General features: G+C 29.7%; 1 protein-coding gene across 3 annotated transcripts in view; it reads right to left on the bottom strand.

Annotated features, from left to right (window-relative positions):
• The window catches only part of LOC118195976 (3'-5' RNA helicase YTHDC2-like), a 180,918-nt gene that overhangs the window by 78,455 nt on the left and 82,382 nt on the right, over positions 1-20,081 (bottom strand). For all 3 annotated transcript variants that reach the window (XM_085810550.1, XM_085810549.1, XM_035367326.2), the window contains exons 16-20: positions 16,234-16,542; positions 15,707-15,872; positions 11,181-11,287; positions 2,470-2,741; positions 686-939 (exon numbers count right to left, since the gene is read on the bottom strand). In XM_085810550.1, the coding sequence (XP_085666676.1) occupies positions 686-939; positions 2,470-2,741; positions 11,181-11,287; positions 15,707-15,872; positions 16,234-16,542 (1,108 nt within the window). The remainder of the gene's footprint in view (positions 1-685; positions 940-2,469; positions 2,742-11,180; positions 11,288-15,706; positions 15,873-16,233; positions 16,543-20,081) is intronic.

Below are 20,081 nucleotides of genomic sequence, written 5' to 3'. Positions count from 1 at the left end.
AACGAAAACGTGTTGACACATTCTTTTTATAATAATATAAAGGTTCATTTTCCTTGTTTCGCATGTGACGCTGTCATTCCGTCTGTTACTTATTTAAAATTTTCACATTGTTCTGTCTTAAAATTAGAAATTAAAGTTAAAACTGCAATACTATAATACAGTAAAGTGAAAAAATTAACAGTTTCACTCACATATGTGTCGGATTTGCAGAATACTTATGGAGTCCCACAAAATTTTTGTAAATATTATGGGGTCTTGGGTTTCGTAAAAACTTCTCAGTGATAAAAAGGGGTCACGACTGAAAAAAGTTTAGGAAACCCTGAGGTAGTGGATCACTGAAAAGTAATGTTTGAGATATAAAACTCGGTAACATATTTTAAAAATTGAGGTTCAGCAAACTTTTCCAGTAAAAATTTTATGACTTTTTCCTTTGCATTAGCTAACAGGTAATGCAAAATATGGTTTCGAATGTAAAAAATTTTATGCAGTGAGTTTTTCAATCAATTACTGATTAAAGTCATAATTGAAATAGTGACTTGAATTACCTTATTAAAATCATTAAAACTTTGTGAATATTCCTTTCATTTTTACACTTTACGAATGATTAATACATGAATATTATAAATTTCAGACATTTAGAAACATAAATAATGCAATAAATTAATTATGTGACATTATCACTTACCTTGATCAGGTTCATGCAGTGCATCCAAAGGTAGACGAGCTGGACCAGAAAATATAGCAACAGTTATAGGTGTGACAAGAGTACAGCACTGAGCGTGTGCTATACTGCCAGTACGCATCATTTCTTCATATATTAACCAATCACAAGGCAACTCAGCAACTATTTGTTTACGCATGTGAGCCACAGTTTGCTTGGATGATAGTGGTAACTTGTTCAAAACAGATGAATGATGAAATCTAACTTTAGTCTCTTTCCTTTATTAATGAATGTAATAAAAATCAAATATTATAATTTTTAATTAAAAAATGCACAAAGAGAGCATAAAAATATAAAACAACCTAACTCATGAGAAAACTTAAAATCATTCATATCTTTATTTGAAATCAATAGACAATCAATTTCAAAATAAAAATGCAAAATGATTGTACTCTTTTTATGGAGTTTAAATAGTAAACCTCATAAATATTTATTCTGAGCTCAGATTGAGTTAAAACAATGTAGGTCCTGAATTTGTTACCATTGCAGGCTCTTTCTTTCACAGAAGACTTATTTAAATTTACTTTACACTTATTTAATAAGGTTTTGGAAATATCTCCAGGTAGTTAGGTGCATAGTAAATACTTTTGCAGTGATTTAGGGACAATTTGGTATAAAACACAACTAGTTCTCCAATTTATTTCAAAGATGCTATATCGGAACAAGAACAGAGTTTTGACTGAATTCATTCATTATCATTTTGTCAAACCATTCGGTGATGATCTTTCCTTTTTGAATGGGTCCTATCATAATGCTCAAAGAATATGTGCCAATCTGTTGCCTCAAAGTAGGCAGAATAGACTTGCCCGGAAAGCATTAAAAGTTCTATGTGCAAAGGTTAGTGAACACCATGATCCAAACAATAAAAACAGACTAACACAAGAATTCCTCTTTCACTAAATTTTATAATGGGGCTAATACAATCCAGCAAGAAGTATTTCCTTAGCAATCATCATGCACATGACTCTCCAACAATATACAGCATGACTCATTACTCCCAAATTGTCCCATTGTTTCAGTTTTTACTGGTTAGGCATTTTACTGTAGTTGACAAGCAGCATTTCATGTAATGACCCTTGATTTATATGCTACAGTTTATCTGTAGAATCCAATGGAATCCACTTCTCACTGGATGGTAATGAGAGGTGGCCTCACTTTCTAAAGCCAGGAAAAAACTACAGTTACAGCTTCTAATAAGACCTACCAGTCTGACTTGGCACAAGTTGGAGCATCAGTAATCAATTCTGTCAATTTTTTGGCTTTCCAAGCCAGGAAAGAGTTTTATAGTTCCTTTACTTACATCTCACTACACTGTTGACTCTTACTTTCTGGAATTTTTCTGGAATGCACTGGTGATGGATCTCATGAATGGAATGACTGAATGGTCATCCAAAATACTTAAGCTAAGATTCAGCTTCTCTTAATTCACATCATACATTCTCTTTGATACCAGTATTTGGTATACATGTAAACTATGAGCTAACAAATCCCTTTATTGGTCAACAACAAGTACTGATAATGTAGGAATAGTACTATTCACACTGGAACGGGTTTCCAGGCGTTAATAGTAATACAGTGAATAATTCAGCATTTTAACCACATACTTATAAGAACAAAAACAAATTTAAAAAACATTATTTCTAATAAGTAAAGAAATATTCCATAAAAAAATTCACAATCAGAAGTCTAATTCACAAGGTTAATTACACAGTTTAAAAACAAAATCTCTCTATATAAAGGAAACTTACTGCGTTATAAATTGTTGACGATCTCTGTCAACTCTTATTAAGTTAGGATATGTTCCAGCACAAAGTGCTGCTTTAACAACAGCCCATATTTCAGAATTGCTATTTAAGTCACGGATATCGCCTGTTCCACGGGCTTTTACAAATCCAGATGCCCTGAGCTGCCCTAATAACTGTGACCTCATGCCGACTATCATTTCCATTGTAGCAGCAGAAAGAAAGTTTCTAGAGCAAAAGCTATGTTCATGGCCTTCAGCTTTGGCCTTCTGCCATGCCTAAAAGTTATGATTAAACATATTAATAGGTATATTATAACATTAATGAGAATCACAACAAAATGTAAAGAAAGCTTCTGTTAAAAACACTGTGGTATGATATCCAAAATATTAAACAAAAAAAATTAGATATGCAACAGAGCTTGCTACCAATGCATTGCTTAAAAGTACAAACACCTTACATTTCTTCATTTGCAACAAACATAATCACCAATGACATTTATGCTTACAGGTAAGGAATGTAAACTACAAAAATACATTGAATTGATGCATTGACTGATTAGCAAATAAACTGATTATAAAACATTTTGTCTGAATTTCTCACCTTTAAAATTAAAAATAAAATAACAGTTTTAATCATTGCACAAATTTTATTTCACATCTTAAATGATAAGAGATAATATGAAATTATTTATATTTCTATTAATATTATTGACATAATAGGTAAGAAAACCATAAAGAAAGCACTTTTGTATAAATTTATGAATATTTACCAAAAAGAGATATTCATAAATTGCTACAAAAATGAACATGACCAAATAAAATGACGAAAAAATGCTTTCATCCTTATCATTAAAAAACGAAGAATCTCTGAAATCCTTGCATTGTGGAAAGAGTGGCATCTAGAGCTACAAAATTTTAAACTCGCATAGTTCTATACCCAAATATGCACACCCTGAAGCCTGAATTTTTAATTTATTTTATATTTAACACAAATTTAACGACATTTATATTTAAAATAATTCATGAAATTAATGCATATATTATTTCTGCATGCACATTGTTACAATGTTGCATACATCTTCTATGATTCATCTTACACATGCAGAAATTACAAAATTAAAAATATGAAACCGTAATTTATGAAATAAAGAACAATTATGATCTAAAGGGTATCAAAATTTACAAAAAGAAAAAGCTTAATATTTATTTGTTTACTTTATTAAACATTTCTTTCAATGTAAGTTGTTTAAGTTGCTTAGTTTCATGTGATAATACTTTCTCTTTAATTCTATTAAACAGACATAATTTCTTGTTTAGTTACAAAGTTCCGCTGTTCAAGTCCTATAATTGCTGTGTCGAGAATACCGACTAATTTGTCAATCGAAATTTTTTCGTTTTCAATAACCTCTGTTACTTTCTTCACTATCGGAAGCAAATTATAATGATGAGGAACTTGTTTTAAATCATATCAAAGACGGAGTACATCGAGATGAAATACTACATTTGGTAAGGAATTATAAGCCAAATAAAATAAAAACATCTGCCCTGAAGATAAGGATAGCACTGACAAATCAACTTCCAATTCATTGCGCGCCGCGGCGTTCCCCCCGCCGAGCAGCGTGAAATTGATAAACAGATTTCGGATTTCGAAACATGCTTTCGCTTTAGATCCTTTACATATTAACAAATATATATAAGATATTCTATTTGATATAATCGAAAGTTTAAGCTTACTTTTATAAAATTGCTCTAACAGTCTGCAAAAAATAATAATCCGGATCCAATTCGAAGATTTAGGAACAACGCAATCTGCAACATTAACTGAATTAGATAATTTTAGCTTAGCTTACACCATCCGTTATACATTAAAAGCGCATGCGTAAACGTTTTATGAGCATGCGCACAAGCATATTCGCAGCCATAAAGGTCTTACGCACGCACGTCATACGCATGTGTCAACGAGACGCATGCGCAGAAAGTTTGTAGCTTTGAGGTCCGGATTATAGGTGTCCAAATTAATGACTTTTGACTGTAGTATTATTTTCTTTCCCTTCCCAGACAGACAGATTTTTCCAGTAGACCTTATTTCTGTAGTAAAATTCCTTTTTTTTCTCTCTATCTGTTCAATGAAACCTGGCGAATTTTTCTCAAAGAACAATGAAAAAAGATCAAGAAAGGAGCTAACCTGCTTAACATTTTTGCCCTGTACATCATATCAGTAACACTTTTTTTGTGCAACATGATTTGCATATATGTGGTACCCATCTTGCATATTTATTTTAGCTTACTTTTTCTATTTCTAGATGGCATTACCTGACATAAGAACAAGTCTGTACAGTTTTTTTTCTCCCTTTTTGCTATTAGTGAACTCATAGTGAAACAATTGCTTTCTAACACAGAGTATTGAATTTGCTAAATGTTTTTCTCATATACTATTATTAAAAGTGCATAAAATACCTTTTAAGTCATAATACTGTAATTTTCATGTTTTAATTTTCGTTTGTTCCTTGTTTTAAAATATACCAACTAAATTCCTTCCTGCACTCCCTGCTCTAAAATAAAACATACAGAGATGAAATATTAAGTTACTCTAAAATTTCCAGATGTATAATGAATATGAAACGTAAAGCTATGTAAAATGTTTATTACTACTTGCTTTTTATTTTTTAATTTACAATAAAATAAATAAAAAAAATTACATAGGTATTTTATGTAAAACAGACCTACTACTCATACTTACACCTGGTCAAAAAGCCAACATTACATTGATTACATTGTAATTTTTCTCTCTCTTTATATATATATAATTTCCATTTTTAATTTTTTCATGATTCATATTTGATGTTTCATTTTAAACATATTTTAAAGATTCATTTTTAAATGCTTAAAAGTTACTTTGTTAAGCTAAAATTCTACTACCTTTCTCAAAGGAGATAATATACTCAATAATCCATTAGTAAATAAATCACAACCATCTAACTACAATAGATTAGCAAATCTATATGCTCTCCCAAAATTTCATAAATCACCACTCAAATTTAGATTTATTGCTGATGGTACAAATAATTATAAAAAGAATAGAGATTACATATTTGCAATTAAACTTTAAAAAAAATTTAATTTAATCCAACAACTCGTTAACAAACTACACAACTATAGTTGGATTATTTATAATAATGCTCCAGTTCTCAGCAGATTTAAAAGTTTAGAAATCAAGAACATTAACTGCTATGACTTTGAAAAACCTTTATACTTCTCTACCATTAGAAGAAATTTTTACTAGTTTAAAGCAGCTCCCACAACTTTTTCCTGACATACTTGACATCCTTTGTATTGAAAGATGGAATACTTACCTGAATTGTGTATTATTTAATAACTACATTAAATTCAATAATAAGATCTTTCAGCAAGTGAGAGGAATTCCTATGGGAGCAAACAGTTCTACACAAATATGTAACCTATTTCTTTTTACTTATGAATATAAATTCCAACTAAGTTTAAATAAGAATGAATTAAAGCTATTTGCACATACATTTAGATACATAGATGATATTATAACTTTCAATAATAATTCGGCTTTTGAACAATTCAAAATTTACCCAAATAGTTTAACACTTAATAAAACGAATACGAATCAAGATATTATTGAATACCTTGACCTGCTAATTATTAAACACAGCAAAATTAAATTATATGATAAAAGAAGGAATTTCCATTTTCCTACTATTAAACTAATTAATTGGAACTCTAATATCTCTAGAAAAGTAATAGAAAACACGTTTGCTAGCCAAATAATCAGAATAAAAAATATATGTACTGAAATAGAAGATTTAAAGGAAGAAATAATAAAGTTAATTAATGTTCAACTTGAACAAGTGTTCAACTTGATAACTAAGTACCACCAAAATTTATTAATTTATATATTAAAAAGGCTGGCATTAACTTTACTTTATAATTTTTTGGCTCTTTATGGTATGATAATATTACCTTAAACCTTAGCTGGAGGGTAATGGAGGATACAGAAGAGTAAAGGAATTATCTTTAAATTTTTTTTGTAAATAAATTTGTAAATATGTATATTTAATCAATACTGTATTCTTTCCTTTTACTAATAAAGGGCTAACTCTTTTCAAAAGTCTCAATTATAGCCCGAACTGAGTGAAGATTTTAATCTTCTTCTATTTTCCATACTTTTAGCCAGTATTTAGTAAAGTTTTGATATGCCAGTATTTAGTACAGTTTTGATCTACCAGTTGAAATCAAGTTTATTAAAAGTTTCAATATTTTCTTTCTTTAAATTTAGCTTTTAATAAACATTTTTTAAGAAATTTTGGGAAATTTATGGGAATTTTCTTTTTTAACTTACATTTTCTTTCTTTAATTTTAATAAATAAAAACTTTTTAAAGGAATTCATTTCAGAATTTAAATTTTACTTGAAAAAATTTGAGGAATTTTTTAAGACTTTTAAGACTTTTTTTAATTTAAAATTTTACTTTAAATTTTTTTAAATTTTAAAACTTTTCAGTTTTACTTTATTACTTTTTAATTATTAATTTTTAATTTTTAATTTGGAATTTTCACAAAAAAAATTTTTTTTCACTTAATTGCATTTACACAATTTCGCAACAGAACACACATTTAACTTTACAAACAAGTTTACATTTATTAATTCACAATTACCACTTAACTCTACTTCAATTAGAGTACTATTTTTATGATATTTGCAGAGCAAACTTACATCTCTTGATTGGCTCAGCTACTAAACTCCCTACCATAAATAAATGGTCAGTTAAAATTAAAACTTGAATTACATAATTTTTTTCTTTGATTTTTTTCATTGATTTTTTCTAGATTTATATTATTTAAATTTTTAATTAAAGTTTACAAAATTTTTAATAAACAAAGATAGCAGCTTGGCACTCAACTTTACTTACATTAGCACCATCTATATTATTTGCAGAACACACTTATATCACTTAGGAAATACTTTTGCAGACCCCAACGCTTTATGGTAGGTAAGTTAGAATTAAAACTTACTATTTACTTGCTTTTAAGTATTTTTCAGGTATTTTTTATGTAGTATTTAAGTATTTTCTAGATATGAAATTATTTTTTTAAGTATATATTTGTTTTTTTTTATATAAATTATGAATTAGTTCTTTTTAGTTTCTTATTGGTTTTTATATATTATGTCTAGTTCCTTTTTAGTTTCTTTTTGATTTATATGCATATTCGAGATGGGGAGGTTTCTGCAGACAAGGGTTTCTAAAATGCATTGGTTTCTGCATATTTCTCAAATTACTTCATTATTGGTATTTTCCTTTTAGACCTTTCATTTTTAACTGCTAATTTCTCAAGGTACCACTTTATTAGTATTTCTTTTTGGACATTTTTTAAGGAATTTTTAGATTAATTTTAATTTGCTAAATTGTGAATTTATTTTCATGGTTTGGTTTTGTACTTGATTTACTTGTGCTATCTGAATTTAAATGATATTGTAGATTAGTTCAAAAATTAAATCTTTTATATGTTTGCACATTTTTTAATTATTTTGACTTTAAATTTTTTTAATTATTTTAACTTTAAATTTACTTTTTTACATATATACATGATTGTTAAATTTTAAATTTAATTCCTTGCAGCAATGGCGCAAAGAATTAATTTAATTTGTATTTAAATTCAATTTATTCTTTTAAACAATTATTATAAATATATTTTATATATACAGTCAAAAGTGGTTAATACAACTCATCAGGACTTTGGCGATTCTAGATTATCGATTTTTCCGGATTATACATCATCAGTTTAAATCTGGTAAGATGGCATGCAGAAATTCTAAAATTAAAAATATGAAACCGTAATTTATGAAATAAAGAACAATTATGATCTAAAGGGTATCAAAATTTACAAAAAAAAAAGCTTAATATTTATTTGTTTCCTTTATTAAACATTTCTTTCAATGTAAGTTTTTTAAGTTGCTTCATTTTATGTGATAATACTTTCTCTTTAATTCTATAAACAGACATAATTTCTTGTTCAGTTACAAAGTTTCACTGTTCAAGTCCCATAATTGCTGTGCTGAGAATACCGACTAACTTGTGAATCAAAATTTTTTTGTTTTCAATAACCTCTGTGTCACCTTCTTCACTATTGGAAGCGAATTATAATGACAAGGAATTTGATTTAAATCATATCAAAGATGGAGTACATCGAGATGAAATACTACATTTAGTAAGGAATTATAAACCAAATAAAATAAAAACATCTGCCCTGAAGATAAGGATAGTGCTGACAAATCAACTTCCAATTCATTGCGTGCCGTTGCGTTCCCCCCCCCCTGCAGAGCAGTGTGAAATTGATTAACAGATTTTACAATGGTTAGAGAAATAAAGGATATGCCTTTATCCATTTTTTGCAGCAATTCCACTTTTTGTTTGATGGACATCGGAACATGCTTTTGCTTTGTAGAAACATATAGCATCTTTTTTTGTTTTTTACCTTTTGTTTAATAAATAAGCTTCCAAATAAGTCAAATTTGATTTGCTTCTAACTCTTCCTTTGCCTGATTTTGTATTATCCTTAATTTATGGACATTTGGGAGCTCCAGCATCGGAAATTCTATTCGACATAATCGAAAGTTCAAGCTTACTTTTATAAAATTGCTCTAACAGTCTGCAAAAAATAATAAGCCAGATCCAATTTGAAGATTAAGGAACAATGCAATCTGCAACATTAACTGAAATAGATAATTAGATAATTTTAGCTTATACCGTTCGCTATACATTAAAGGCGCATGCGTAAACGTATTATGCACAGCCGTAACGCCTATGCGCATGCGTCAGCGCAGAAAGTTTGTAGCTTTGATGTCCGTATTATAGATCATTCCGGATTATGGGTGTCCGAATTAACGACTTTTGACTGTACTTGAATGTATGTGTTATATATACACTCATGTCCATAAATTAAGGATAATTCGGAGTCACGCGGAAAGCGAACACTAAAATAAATATATCACCTGTAAAATCACTACACACATCTTCAAGAATCATATGCAAATTTCAGGAAGTAACCAGATGACACCAATGGTATGTCACAATAACGAGAGTGTAAGAGAGTGATATATAAGGAATACAGGCAAAGAAGTAAAATTGTTCGCAGGCACTTTATAAGCATTTTAGTGCAATAATTGAATAGTTATGACACAAAGGATGCATTTGGATGATTTTTTACATGGTAGAATTATCAGCCGTCTGGAATGTGGGCGTACCCAACTAGAAGTATCAGACGAACTAGGAATTGCCCAGAGTGTCATCTCCAGGCTTTGGCAGCAATTCCAAGATGATGGTAATGTGAGTAGAAGTTACAGTGCAGGTCGCCCCAGAGTTACAACGCCGAATGAGGACCGGTATTTGGCAGTTACTGCCAAAAGAAACAGGCAGAGCACAGCCTCAGACCTGTCTCATCAGCTCTCTTCAGTCACTGGTATGACAATTTCAAGGCAGACCGTGTACAGACGCTTAGGGCAGATTGGTCTATATGCTCTTAGACCTGTCAGATGCATTCCACTTACTGCAACTCACTGTCGCCTGCGGTTAGCCTGGAGTAGAGAGCATGCATTGTGGACACCGCAACAGTGGGTTTGTGTGATGTTTTTCGACGAGTCCAGGTTTAGCTTGCAGTCTGATTCTCGCTGGACTTTCATATGGAGAGCTCCAGGTACCCGTTACCACCAAGAAAACATCATTGAACGACACCGTTACAGTGGTGCAGGAGTGCTCGTTTGGGGTGGAATTATTCTGCGTTCCAGAACTAACCTGCATGTTCAAATTGGGACCATGACGAGCCAAATCTTATTGGGACGTCATTCTGGAACAACATGTACGTTTGTTTTGAAGCGCCATGGGCGCACAATTTGTGTTTATGGATGACAACGCCCGTCCTCACCGTGCAAACATCGTAAGTGAATGCCTTCAATTGGAGGATATCACCCGTATGGACTGGCCAGCATTCTCAACGGACTTGAATCCAGTAGAGCACGTATGGGACATGCTTGGCCGACGAGTTGCAGACCGTCAACCTCCTCCTACATGTCTACCGGAACTTCGGAGAGCATTGCTTTTTGAGTGGTGTAATATCCCCCAAGATCAGATCGATAATTTGATACTCAGCATGCCTAGGCGTTGTATGGACTGTATTGCATCGTCTGGCAGACATACAATGTATTAACAATCATACCAACCATGTAATATTGGTTTTTTGTAAATAGGTTTTTTTGTTTTGCTCCAGGGAAAAAAAATCGCTAATTTTTTTAATAATATCAAACATATAGCATCTTTTTTTGTTTTTTACCTTTTGTTTAATAAATAAGCTTCCAAATAAGTCAAATTTGATTTGCTTCTAACTCTTCCTTTGCCTGATTTTGTATTATCCTTAATTTATGGACATGAGTGTATTTATATGCATATGTGTATAAAAAAAATTTTTTTAAACAAAATATAAAAATGCCTAGTCTTTGCGTGCATTAAGCTGCTGAAAAATTCACAAACACCAAAATTTAAAATTCATAATTAATTAATTTCAAAAAATCCTATAAATGCAATAAAATGTTTTAAATTCTTTTCTTCTTTTTTGCCCCAGAAAAATAAAAAAATAAAAAATAAAAATAAAAAGTTTATATTCAATATGTCTTATAAAAAATGAAATTATTTCATTACCTGAAACGCTCTCAGTAATGCCATATGATCACTGTAAGTGTCACAAGCAAATTTCCTCTTAACCATATATGCCGCTCTTTTCTGGCCAGGTTCAGATGGTAAAAGAACTACAAAAATTTGAAATCTTATTAAATCTTTAAGACAATTATATAAAATATTACAAAATTTATTCATGAAGTTTTACTTACAATGCTATAAAATATTTATATCCTGTTATAAGGTTAAACAAAGCATTATGTTGCTGTATGGTGTACAAATAAATACATCATATCTTTTTTTAATAAGTAGAGCTAGTAATTGAATGCTATTCTAACTCTTATCACCAGGAGTAGTTACAGAATGTAACACAGAAGACAAAATATATATATATTGAACTCACTATCATTCTGTTTCAACCTAAATTTTCACTCATTCTGAAGTATTATAGAGCAGAATGAATATAAGTTTGACATGACTAGAAAGTTCAAAATGAAAGTAGCACATTTTGATAAATGGGGGTGAGTAAGTATGAAAGAAAGGATGCTTTAATTCTAGAACCACAATTACTCTTTCAGAAAAATAAAGTGAATCAAATTTGGAAAGATAATACTAACTTTTAAATTATTTAATATTTAGATTTAAGAATTTCAAACAAAATGCATTTTGAAAGCATCTAATATTGATCTCTCCCCTTTAAAGAATAATATTATTCGGTGCTCTTTTATAGAATATCATTGCTTAAACAAATATTTAAATAAATCAATAAATAAAAATTTCGGTATTATTAAGATAAATCAGTAGAAAAAGAAAAGAAAATGAGAGGCTATTAAACTGAGAAGGTTGAAATCAAAATTAAAATTCAGAACTGAAGCTGAAATATTCTGATGATTGTTTAATGAAATATAATCTATCCACTAAAAAAAAAATAATTTAAAAAAATCAGAACAATTTTTAGTAAAATTAAAGAATAGTTAAGGGATCAATAATGATTAATACCAGAAAATCATTATCTCCCTTTTCTGATCTAAATGATGAATCTAATTAATAAAAACCAAAAATCATTCAGAAATATAATTTAAGGAGAATATGGACAATTTTACAGGTAAAAAGAAATAAAATAGCAATCCTATGCAGCAAGAAAATGTTGTTTATAATAATGGCAGAAAGAACACACTGTTATGTTTTAAAATATATATAATTTCTGCATAATATACATATGAAAACAGCTATTCAAGTCATCATGCCTCTTATTAAAAGTATTTTATACATTTAAATAAATTAAAATATAATACTGAATTCCTTTTCTTAAAGTTTATGTTGTTTTTCATTTCAACATTAAATACAGGCAACATTATACATTTTTCGGTACTTTTCCCATTTTGCCGGCGCAAGCGATAAAGTCACCAATAATGGTACAACTGATGCCAAACGGAATATTCTCGCTGGTAACCTTTTACGCATCATTTTCAAAACAAGTCGCAGCTTTTTCTTATCAGACTGGTTGTTTCTTACAATACTGGCATATAGAATACATAGAATTTTTATCAGATAGTTCAGTTTATGTCTAAGGCCATTTTCGGTAATTAAGTCAATTGGGATGCAATCACAGCGCTTATCCGAAGCCGAAAATATAGAAAAGGTAAAGTCAAGGGTTAAATTCATCCATTCTAATGAGAATGCATTAACGAAGTAAAGCACTGCAGTTTTACATAATTTCTGAGTAAGCTATTCGTACGAATTGAAATACTTCTTGCATTTAAACTTGTGTTCCAAATTAAGATTTAACTTGAAATGAATGTAGATAATTACTGAGAGCATTAGATTTTTGTAGAGTAGTTTACGTGAGATGAGATCGCTCGGGGTCACGTGATATGAACTGGCGAATCAGGATGTTGAACCAAGAAAGCATAGTAAATTCTTAAATTAATGTCTTTTTACAAATTTATTGTCTTTATTTATTGGCTTTTTATAAAATTTTAAGTGATATTAAAATATTTATGCCTTCTTTTTTTAAAAGAATTCTTAGAACTAATATTTTTTAAATATTTTTTATATGTATACTGTATGTTGTCGCCAATAAAGTCTGCTTGGCGAGATTTGCGCCGGCGAAACAGAAAAGTACCCATTTTTCTAACAATTTTGTGTGCCTGAAATTTAAATTTTACTCAGTGTATCATTACAGCTATTCTTTCCCAAGTGAATGTATTATTATTTCCAATACTAAATTAAAGTTAACTTTTTTAAGGAAATTTATATACTCTGTTCCCCCCCCCCCAAAAAAAAGTCAATTCTATCTCATGTTCTACTGGGCTGATTGACTAAATTGAAATTGCATTTTCATGTCTTGAAAGCACGACTTAGGATACATATTAGATTTATATGTAGATATTAGATATATTATTCCAACATAGGTATTTTGGCACAAAATCAGACTTTTTCTGAAATGACATGCCAATTTTCTTCTATATTTCGATTTTACGACTCAAATTATGCCTAAATATTGAATTTTGTAAAATTTGCTACGAAATTTATAGAGAAATTCAAACATTTATTTTGCCGTATTTTGTTCAGTTTTTGCCAAGAATAATTTACTTGGCAATCTTCTTAACTTACAACCCATTTTCCTATTATATTTTTTTCATTGTAAACGAGCAGAAAATAGTCATCCTTCATACTTTCAAATAATTTTAAAAAGTGCATATTATCATTTGGCATTATTATCACTAAAAAAAAAGATGCCAAATTTCAAAATGCTCCAATATGTAAATTCATGTACATCTTATAAAATTTTGAATAAAAACTCTAATTTTTTTGCAGATATGCCTAAAAATACATCTATTTTGAGATGATATTAAAAATTCTGTAGGTTATAATACAATTTTGTTTCCAAAAAATTTATAAAAACTATTTAAAAATACAAATTTTAATCATAAATCATAAAAATGTACGAATTACATTTGCATGAAGCCTAAATTTCGAATTCTGGAAAAATGGCTCAAGTTTAATTTAAAAAAAAAAAGAGAGAAATACTAATAAATATATATCAGATTCAATTAACATTGAGGAGCTAAAATTTTTTAAAATCTACTTGGGGAATTTTTACAGAACTTGACAGTTTGGCATAATTTGAGTCGTAGAATCAAAATATGGAAAGAATTGGCATGTCATTTTGTGTCCAATTTTGTGTCAAAATACCTATATTAGAACAAAGCTATATATCAATCTAATACATATCCCAAGTCGCACTTTTGAGACATGAAAAATTAAAAGTTGTGTGTTTGATTAAAGAATGCTTAAACACAGTTAATTATTGTATCATTAGTGTTTTAAACTACTTTTCTGGCAACAGCAAATTTTGCATATCACATGAGTAGCTGTTATTATCCTCAAAAAAAAATTTTAATAGTTATCCAGACAGATGCATGGAATTATAATTCTTGGAACAAAGAAGCAACCAGCCGATACTTTCTAAGCTTTCACATTTACTGACTACTTCACAGTTCTTTCATTTTAAAAATATAATGGCAAAAATATGCCTTGGCCTTGCCTTCACATGGCATGGGAAATTTCATCCGAAATGGTGACCCAAGCTTTTTGGATAAAGGCCTTCAATCGAGCTTTCCCTCATGATTTGCAACATTACAATTCTATCTTCAGGACCTGGACTGATCCTTGATAGAATTTCAGATCAAGCAAATTTGGGACCCAGATCAGAACTTGGACTCCTTTTTAGCAAAGCAGTGGCAGTGTGCAATATATGACTTGATGAGATCTTGTTGGCAAAATACATATCCTTGTTGTATCTCTCTTGATGAAATGATATTATTGAAAGTAACAAATGCTTCAGTGCACACTTAAACAAAAATTGGAAATTTAAGTTTTTGCCTCAAACACTTTTTTGCACAGCCTTCATCCAGTTGATGGACAACTCACAACCACTGTACATCCTCAATGGACTGCTAAAATGCAATGGACTGCAAGTTAAATACCATTTGCCAGTCAATTTCATTCAGATCAAGAGATTACTCGCACATGCCAAAAGTTTCTTTCACTGAACTGGAATCAGCCAAGACAAACAGAAGTTGTAGTAAGCTATCATTTGTTAATTTCATTCAGCTTCATTTGGATGCACACACATTTATTGTCTGAACACTTTAAGAAGAGTAATGCTTCCAAAGATATTACACAAGATTCCTTAATAGTTATTTAAGTATACTTTTACTGTAAAACATAGCTTTCATAAAACATACAGGATACTTTATTTTTAAAACAGAATTTCTCATAAATGCAAGTAAATCTGTATTTTTTCAAAATTTGTAAAAGCTTTGCTTAAATATACTAGTATTAGTTCATTGCCACAAATAAGGCATTCTATCAAAATATTTAATTTAACTACGCTAATAGTAAGTTTCATCCTAAAATAATTTAAAACATTTATTTAGAGTTTTAAATTTCAAATTAAAAAATAGTGATATAAAAGTTATTATTTCTAAAGGAACATCACTAAATTTAAAAGTGAATATAGAAAACAAAATAATTATGCTTACATGGATCACGGTATGCCAAACAACAAACAATAGTAAGTACAGGATCCAAACACTTTAGAACTACAGAATATAACACCATTTTTCCAAGCCTTGGTTCAATTGGCAAATCAAGCAGATGTAATCCCAGTTCTGTTAATTCTTCCCAAGGATCAAGAGCATCAATGGTCTGTTGAGAAATGCATGAGAAAAGTATAAAAATGTGGGAAAAAAGGGGGGGTAAAATAGTTTTACGCTGAACTCTGCATTTTTCATTTGAAAAATCAGCACACAAGAATTATTTTTGTACCAACTACACATAAATGTCACATATATGGAAATTAATTAAAAGATTTTAAAACTTTGCTCAAGCATCAGTAGTTACAAAGAAATGAGATGCTCAAGATCAGCTAAGCATACACAGACTGGAAAATGTTGATGCAATTTTAAAGAAATTACATACATTAATTTCAAATATACAGATGTCATATAAAAGACACACACATATATATATATAAATTTTGTAATTGTTATATACAAACGATAATCACCTTCAGTAAAGTTACTGCATTTCTAGTAACCATAAAAGGTGGAGGATCAGGTGCCTTTGCCAAGAAGTCAGCTATTGGTGCATTAGGTGGAGCAAGAAGTTTTGCCTGCAAACATAATTCATGAATAGGAACTCTGAGAATTTCAGGAACTTGAAATTTCTGAAAATTGTTGAAACGCAGTCGACTGTATAAATGATAACACAAGCCTGGTCGACAACGACCAGCTCTGCCTCTTCTCTGTATGGCACTTGCTTTTGATATCCAACCTGATTTCAATTGAGTGACACCAGTTAAAGCATCATATGTTTTCTGAAAAAAAAAGTGATTCTTCAGACATTTTAGAGCATTAGAAACATAGCAATAAAAAACAAAAAATAAATACTTTTAAAAATCTTTCACTTAACCATTTAATTTTACCCTTTTCTCATAATTAAATAAAAATTTTATACTTCCATTTCTTATTTAAGTATGCAGACTTAATTGTATAAAGCAAACAAATAGCTTTAAAATTACTTATAAAGTATACAGAAGGTATTCAACCACACTTTTAACATACCATATAATGTAAAATGCACATTTATTCAGTCAAGTCATTTCCATTATATGTATGCACATAAAATAAATAAATGTATGCATGTACTTAGCCTTTGGTGCATAATTTCCATGCCATTTGGTTAGAGGGTGCTCTATATACTTCAGTAGTTACTGACTAGCAAGATGCAAAGTGTGTCAGATGTGGAAGGCTGAGATAGCCTAACGACATAGCATCAGTTATTTAATTAGTATTATCTTTGTTAATAAATTTTGATACATTAATTTGAGGAGCATTCCTGCATCATTATTCACACTGAATCATAAGATGCAATACTAATGCATCCTTGTCCAGAACTGGAATATGTTAAGTAATTGACCATTGTTGGATATTTAATTCTAAAAAGAACAAAGTTTGGATATTTCACCAATTTCTGTATTCCAGGATGTGCAGTTAAAGTTGCTTTGAACTTACAAAATAGTTGAAAAGAGAAGTAACATTCATACCAGTGTTACTACGCTTGCTAAAAGAAATCAAAAGCTCAACGAAGTTGTCGAAGACTTAGTTTCATTATCAGAGTGCTGGAACTTTAACAAACGAAAAAAACTGATTCTAAAAAGCCATGATTTAAAGGTAGAACCACTCATAGATGATCCAGGAAAAAAATTAAAGGTTTGGAAGAATATGATGACAAAATATTGTCTACTAAGATTAAACTAAACAGAAAAATTAAGGAATAAAAAGCATAAAAAAGTTCAGCGAACTCAATACACAATGCGTCTAGTATTTTGGAAAATACCGTAACAGTTTTAAAATTACCTATGCTAAAAATTCGGTGATTATAGCAGATTTATGAAATTCTTAAATTGTTTTGACAGCACAGTCAGTTCAAATAATTCTCTTGCAAAAATTTAAAATTTCCAGCATTTAAAAATCTTTTTTTTTTTTTTTTTTTTTTTTTTTTTTGTTCTGCCCCTGTGTCTAATGTTGTTGGTGGTTTTGAATTAAATGAGAAAAAATTATGGTTCATGTCTCTGATTCTATTACATATTCTTACATGATAAAATTATTAAACCTCGAGCTCTTGAAAACTGTTTCTTATGTTAAAGGTTTATGTTAATCATATGATAAAATAGAAGTAAATTAAAAAAATTTCTTATTTAATTTATTTCATTAAATGTTACAGAAGTCTCAATTAGGTATTTATTGAATCCAATGAAGTTAACACAAGATTTGATTTTAAATTTTCACAGAAAATGAAATGGGGAAATGAACTGTGAGGTTTCAGAAATCATCACACGTTTGAGAAAATAGCCAAAACTGTGACAAGTTCAAACAAAAATTTTAAAACAAAACTATCCTTTTCATAAAATTATCAAAATGGTCACAATTATCACAAAACATATTCAAAGTCCAAAAGTATATCAATCATTTCAGCATTAAATACACACACCAAAAAAAAATGTTCATTTTGTTATGATCATCACGATTCTATAAATTGCAAATTGTTGGATTTTAGAAAAAAGAATAAATAAGCTAAAGATTGAATGCTGATGCTGTTTTAAAAATATCACCTGTCCCACAAATGTAAAGCAAAGGCTGCACATTAATTATGTTTTAGTAAATTTCATCATTAGTCAATTAGAAAAAATAAGCCCATTATTCCTACAATGAGAGATTCTAAGAAGTATGTTGAGAGTGAAGCTGTTTCAAATGACTCATAATCTACTTCTGATAAATATGACAAGAATAAATCTGTGTCTCATAGTAATATTTGTATAAAAAAAGGGCCTTCTAAAAACATACACAGTTTTAGCATATTCAGATAAAAGATGTGTTTTAACTAATCTTATTTTAGATAGTAGCAACCATAGAAGCTTCATGTGATATCAATTGATAAAAGAATTAATATTAACACCATTACACTATGAATGGGTAGCTATTTTGGCTTTTGGATAAAAAATAACATGTGAGAAAGAATTTGGAACTGTTTCATTAACACTCTGCTATAAGCATCAAAGTTTGCAATTGTATGGATTAACTGAAAGTATCTCTAATTTGTCCTTAAAAATTCCAGATGTGTCTATTCGCAATGCGTTGAAAGAAAAGGGATTAAATTTGGCTGATTCATATTCGGACGACTGACAGACCAAAATTCTAATGGGGTGTGATTCATTTTGGGACATTGCTTATGATGAGAGAGGAGAGAGGAGAGTAAAATGAAAACATAACTGAAATTAATTTTTTTTAGCTAGTTGCTGGCAGGAGTGGAAGGAAGTAATAAATTGACTGAAAATTATGAAAATGTATGTTTACTCATGGATGGTTCTTTAATACTGTGCAATTTGAAAAAATTTAGGGAGATAGAAGATTTCCAGTCTGAAAAATAAAACTTTTATAAAAGTGAAAAATCAACTGATTGCAAAATATGACAATTCTCTGGGATTTAATGTGGAAGGGTATGTCTATAGATTAATATAGAAAGAAAATATGGAACCTGCAGTTGGTATTATCTCAACTCTAATATTGAGATTGAAAACTGGTGTTTTGATTTGCTAAAGCACAAATTAATAAAAAACCAAGAAATTTATGACCAATATAAACAAATTATAATGGATCAATTAAAATATCAAACAAATTATATCGCATCAATTGTGGAAAAATGTGTAAATGAGGATAAAAATTCAGGATATTTTATGCTCCAGACAGCGGTAATCAGGGATGATAAAGAAACGACTTAAGTTAGAATTGCCAGTGATTGTAGCAGCAAAGCAATTGAAAATAATACATCTTTAAATGAGTTTATAGAATCAGGGCTTAAATCTTTATGCAAATTTATTAGATGCAATTCTTAAATTTTGAGAAAACCAAGTTGCATTTCATGGAAATTTTGAGAAAGATTTTCTTATGACAGAAATTGTGGGAAAGATAGAAAATTTCTTAATTTTTATGGTTACTAGAAGAGGTAGGTGATTATTCAACTCCAATTCTTCATTTAAAGCATCTCCTATTAGGTTTAACAACTTAAACATTTTTTCTGGCTTATCTTTGATATTTCACATTAAGAAATTTAAACAGTTTCACCCAAAATATTATGACATGTAAAATTCTTGTCTTTATGCTGCCGATGTATGTTATGGGAGCCAGTAATGCTTGAGATACATATCAGCTAATCTCTATGGCAATAGAGATACTAAAAGCAGCAGGATTTTATCTGAGAAAATTAAAAACTAATTGTCCAGAACTATGTAAGCTTTGGAATGAAAACAAATAATATAAGGAAAATTTGATTTCAGACAAGGGACAGGCGTCTTGT

Source organism: Stegodyphus dumicola, chromosome 2 (assembly GCF_044657685.1).
Source record: "Stegodyphus dumicola isolate Sdum_Otavi_A_Nest chromosome 2, ASM4465768v1".
Taxonomy (NCBI): Eukaryota; Metazoa; Arthropoda; class Arachnida; order Araneae; family Eresidae; genus Stegodyphus; species Stegodyphus dumicola.
The sequence above is the reverse complement of the archived record's forward strand: the minus strand, read 5'-3'. Positions and strand labels throughout refer to the sequence as shown.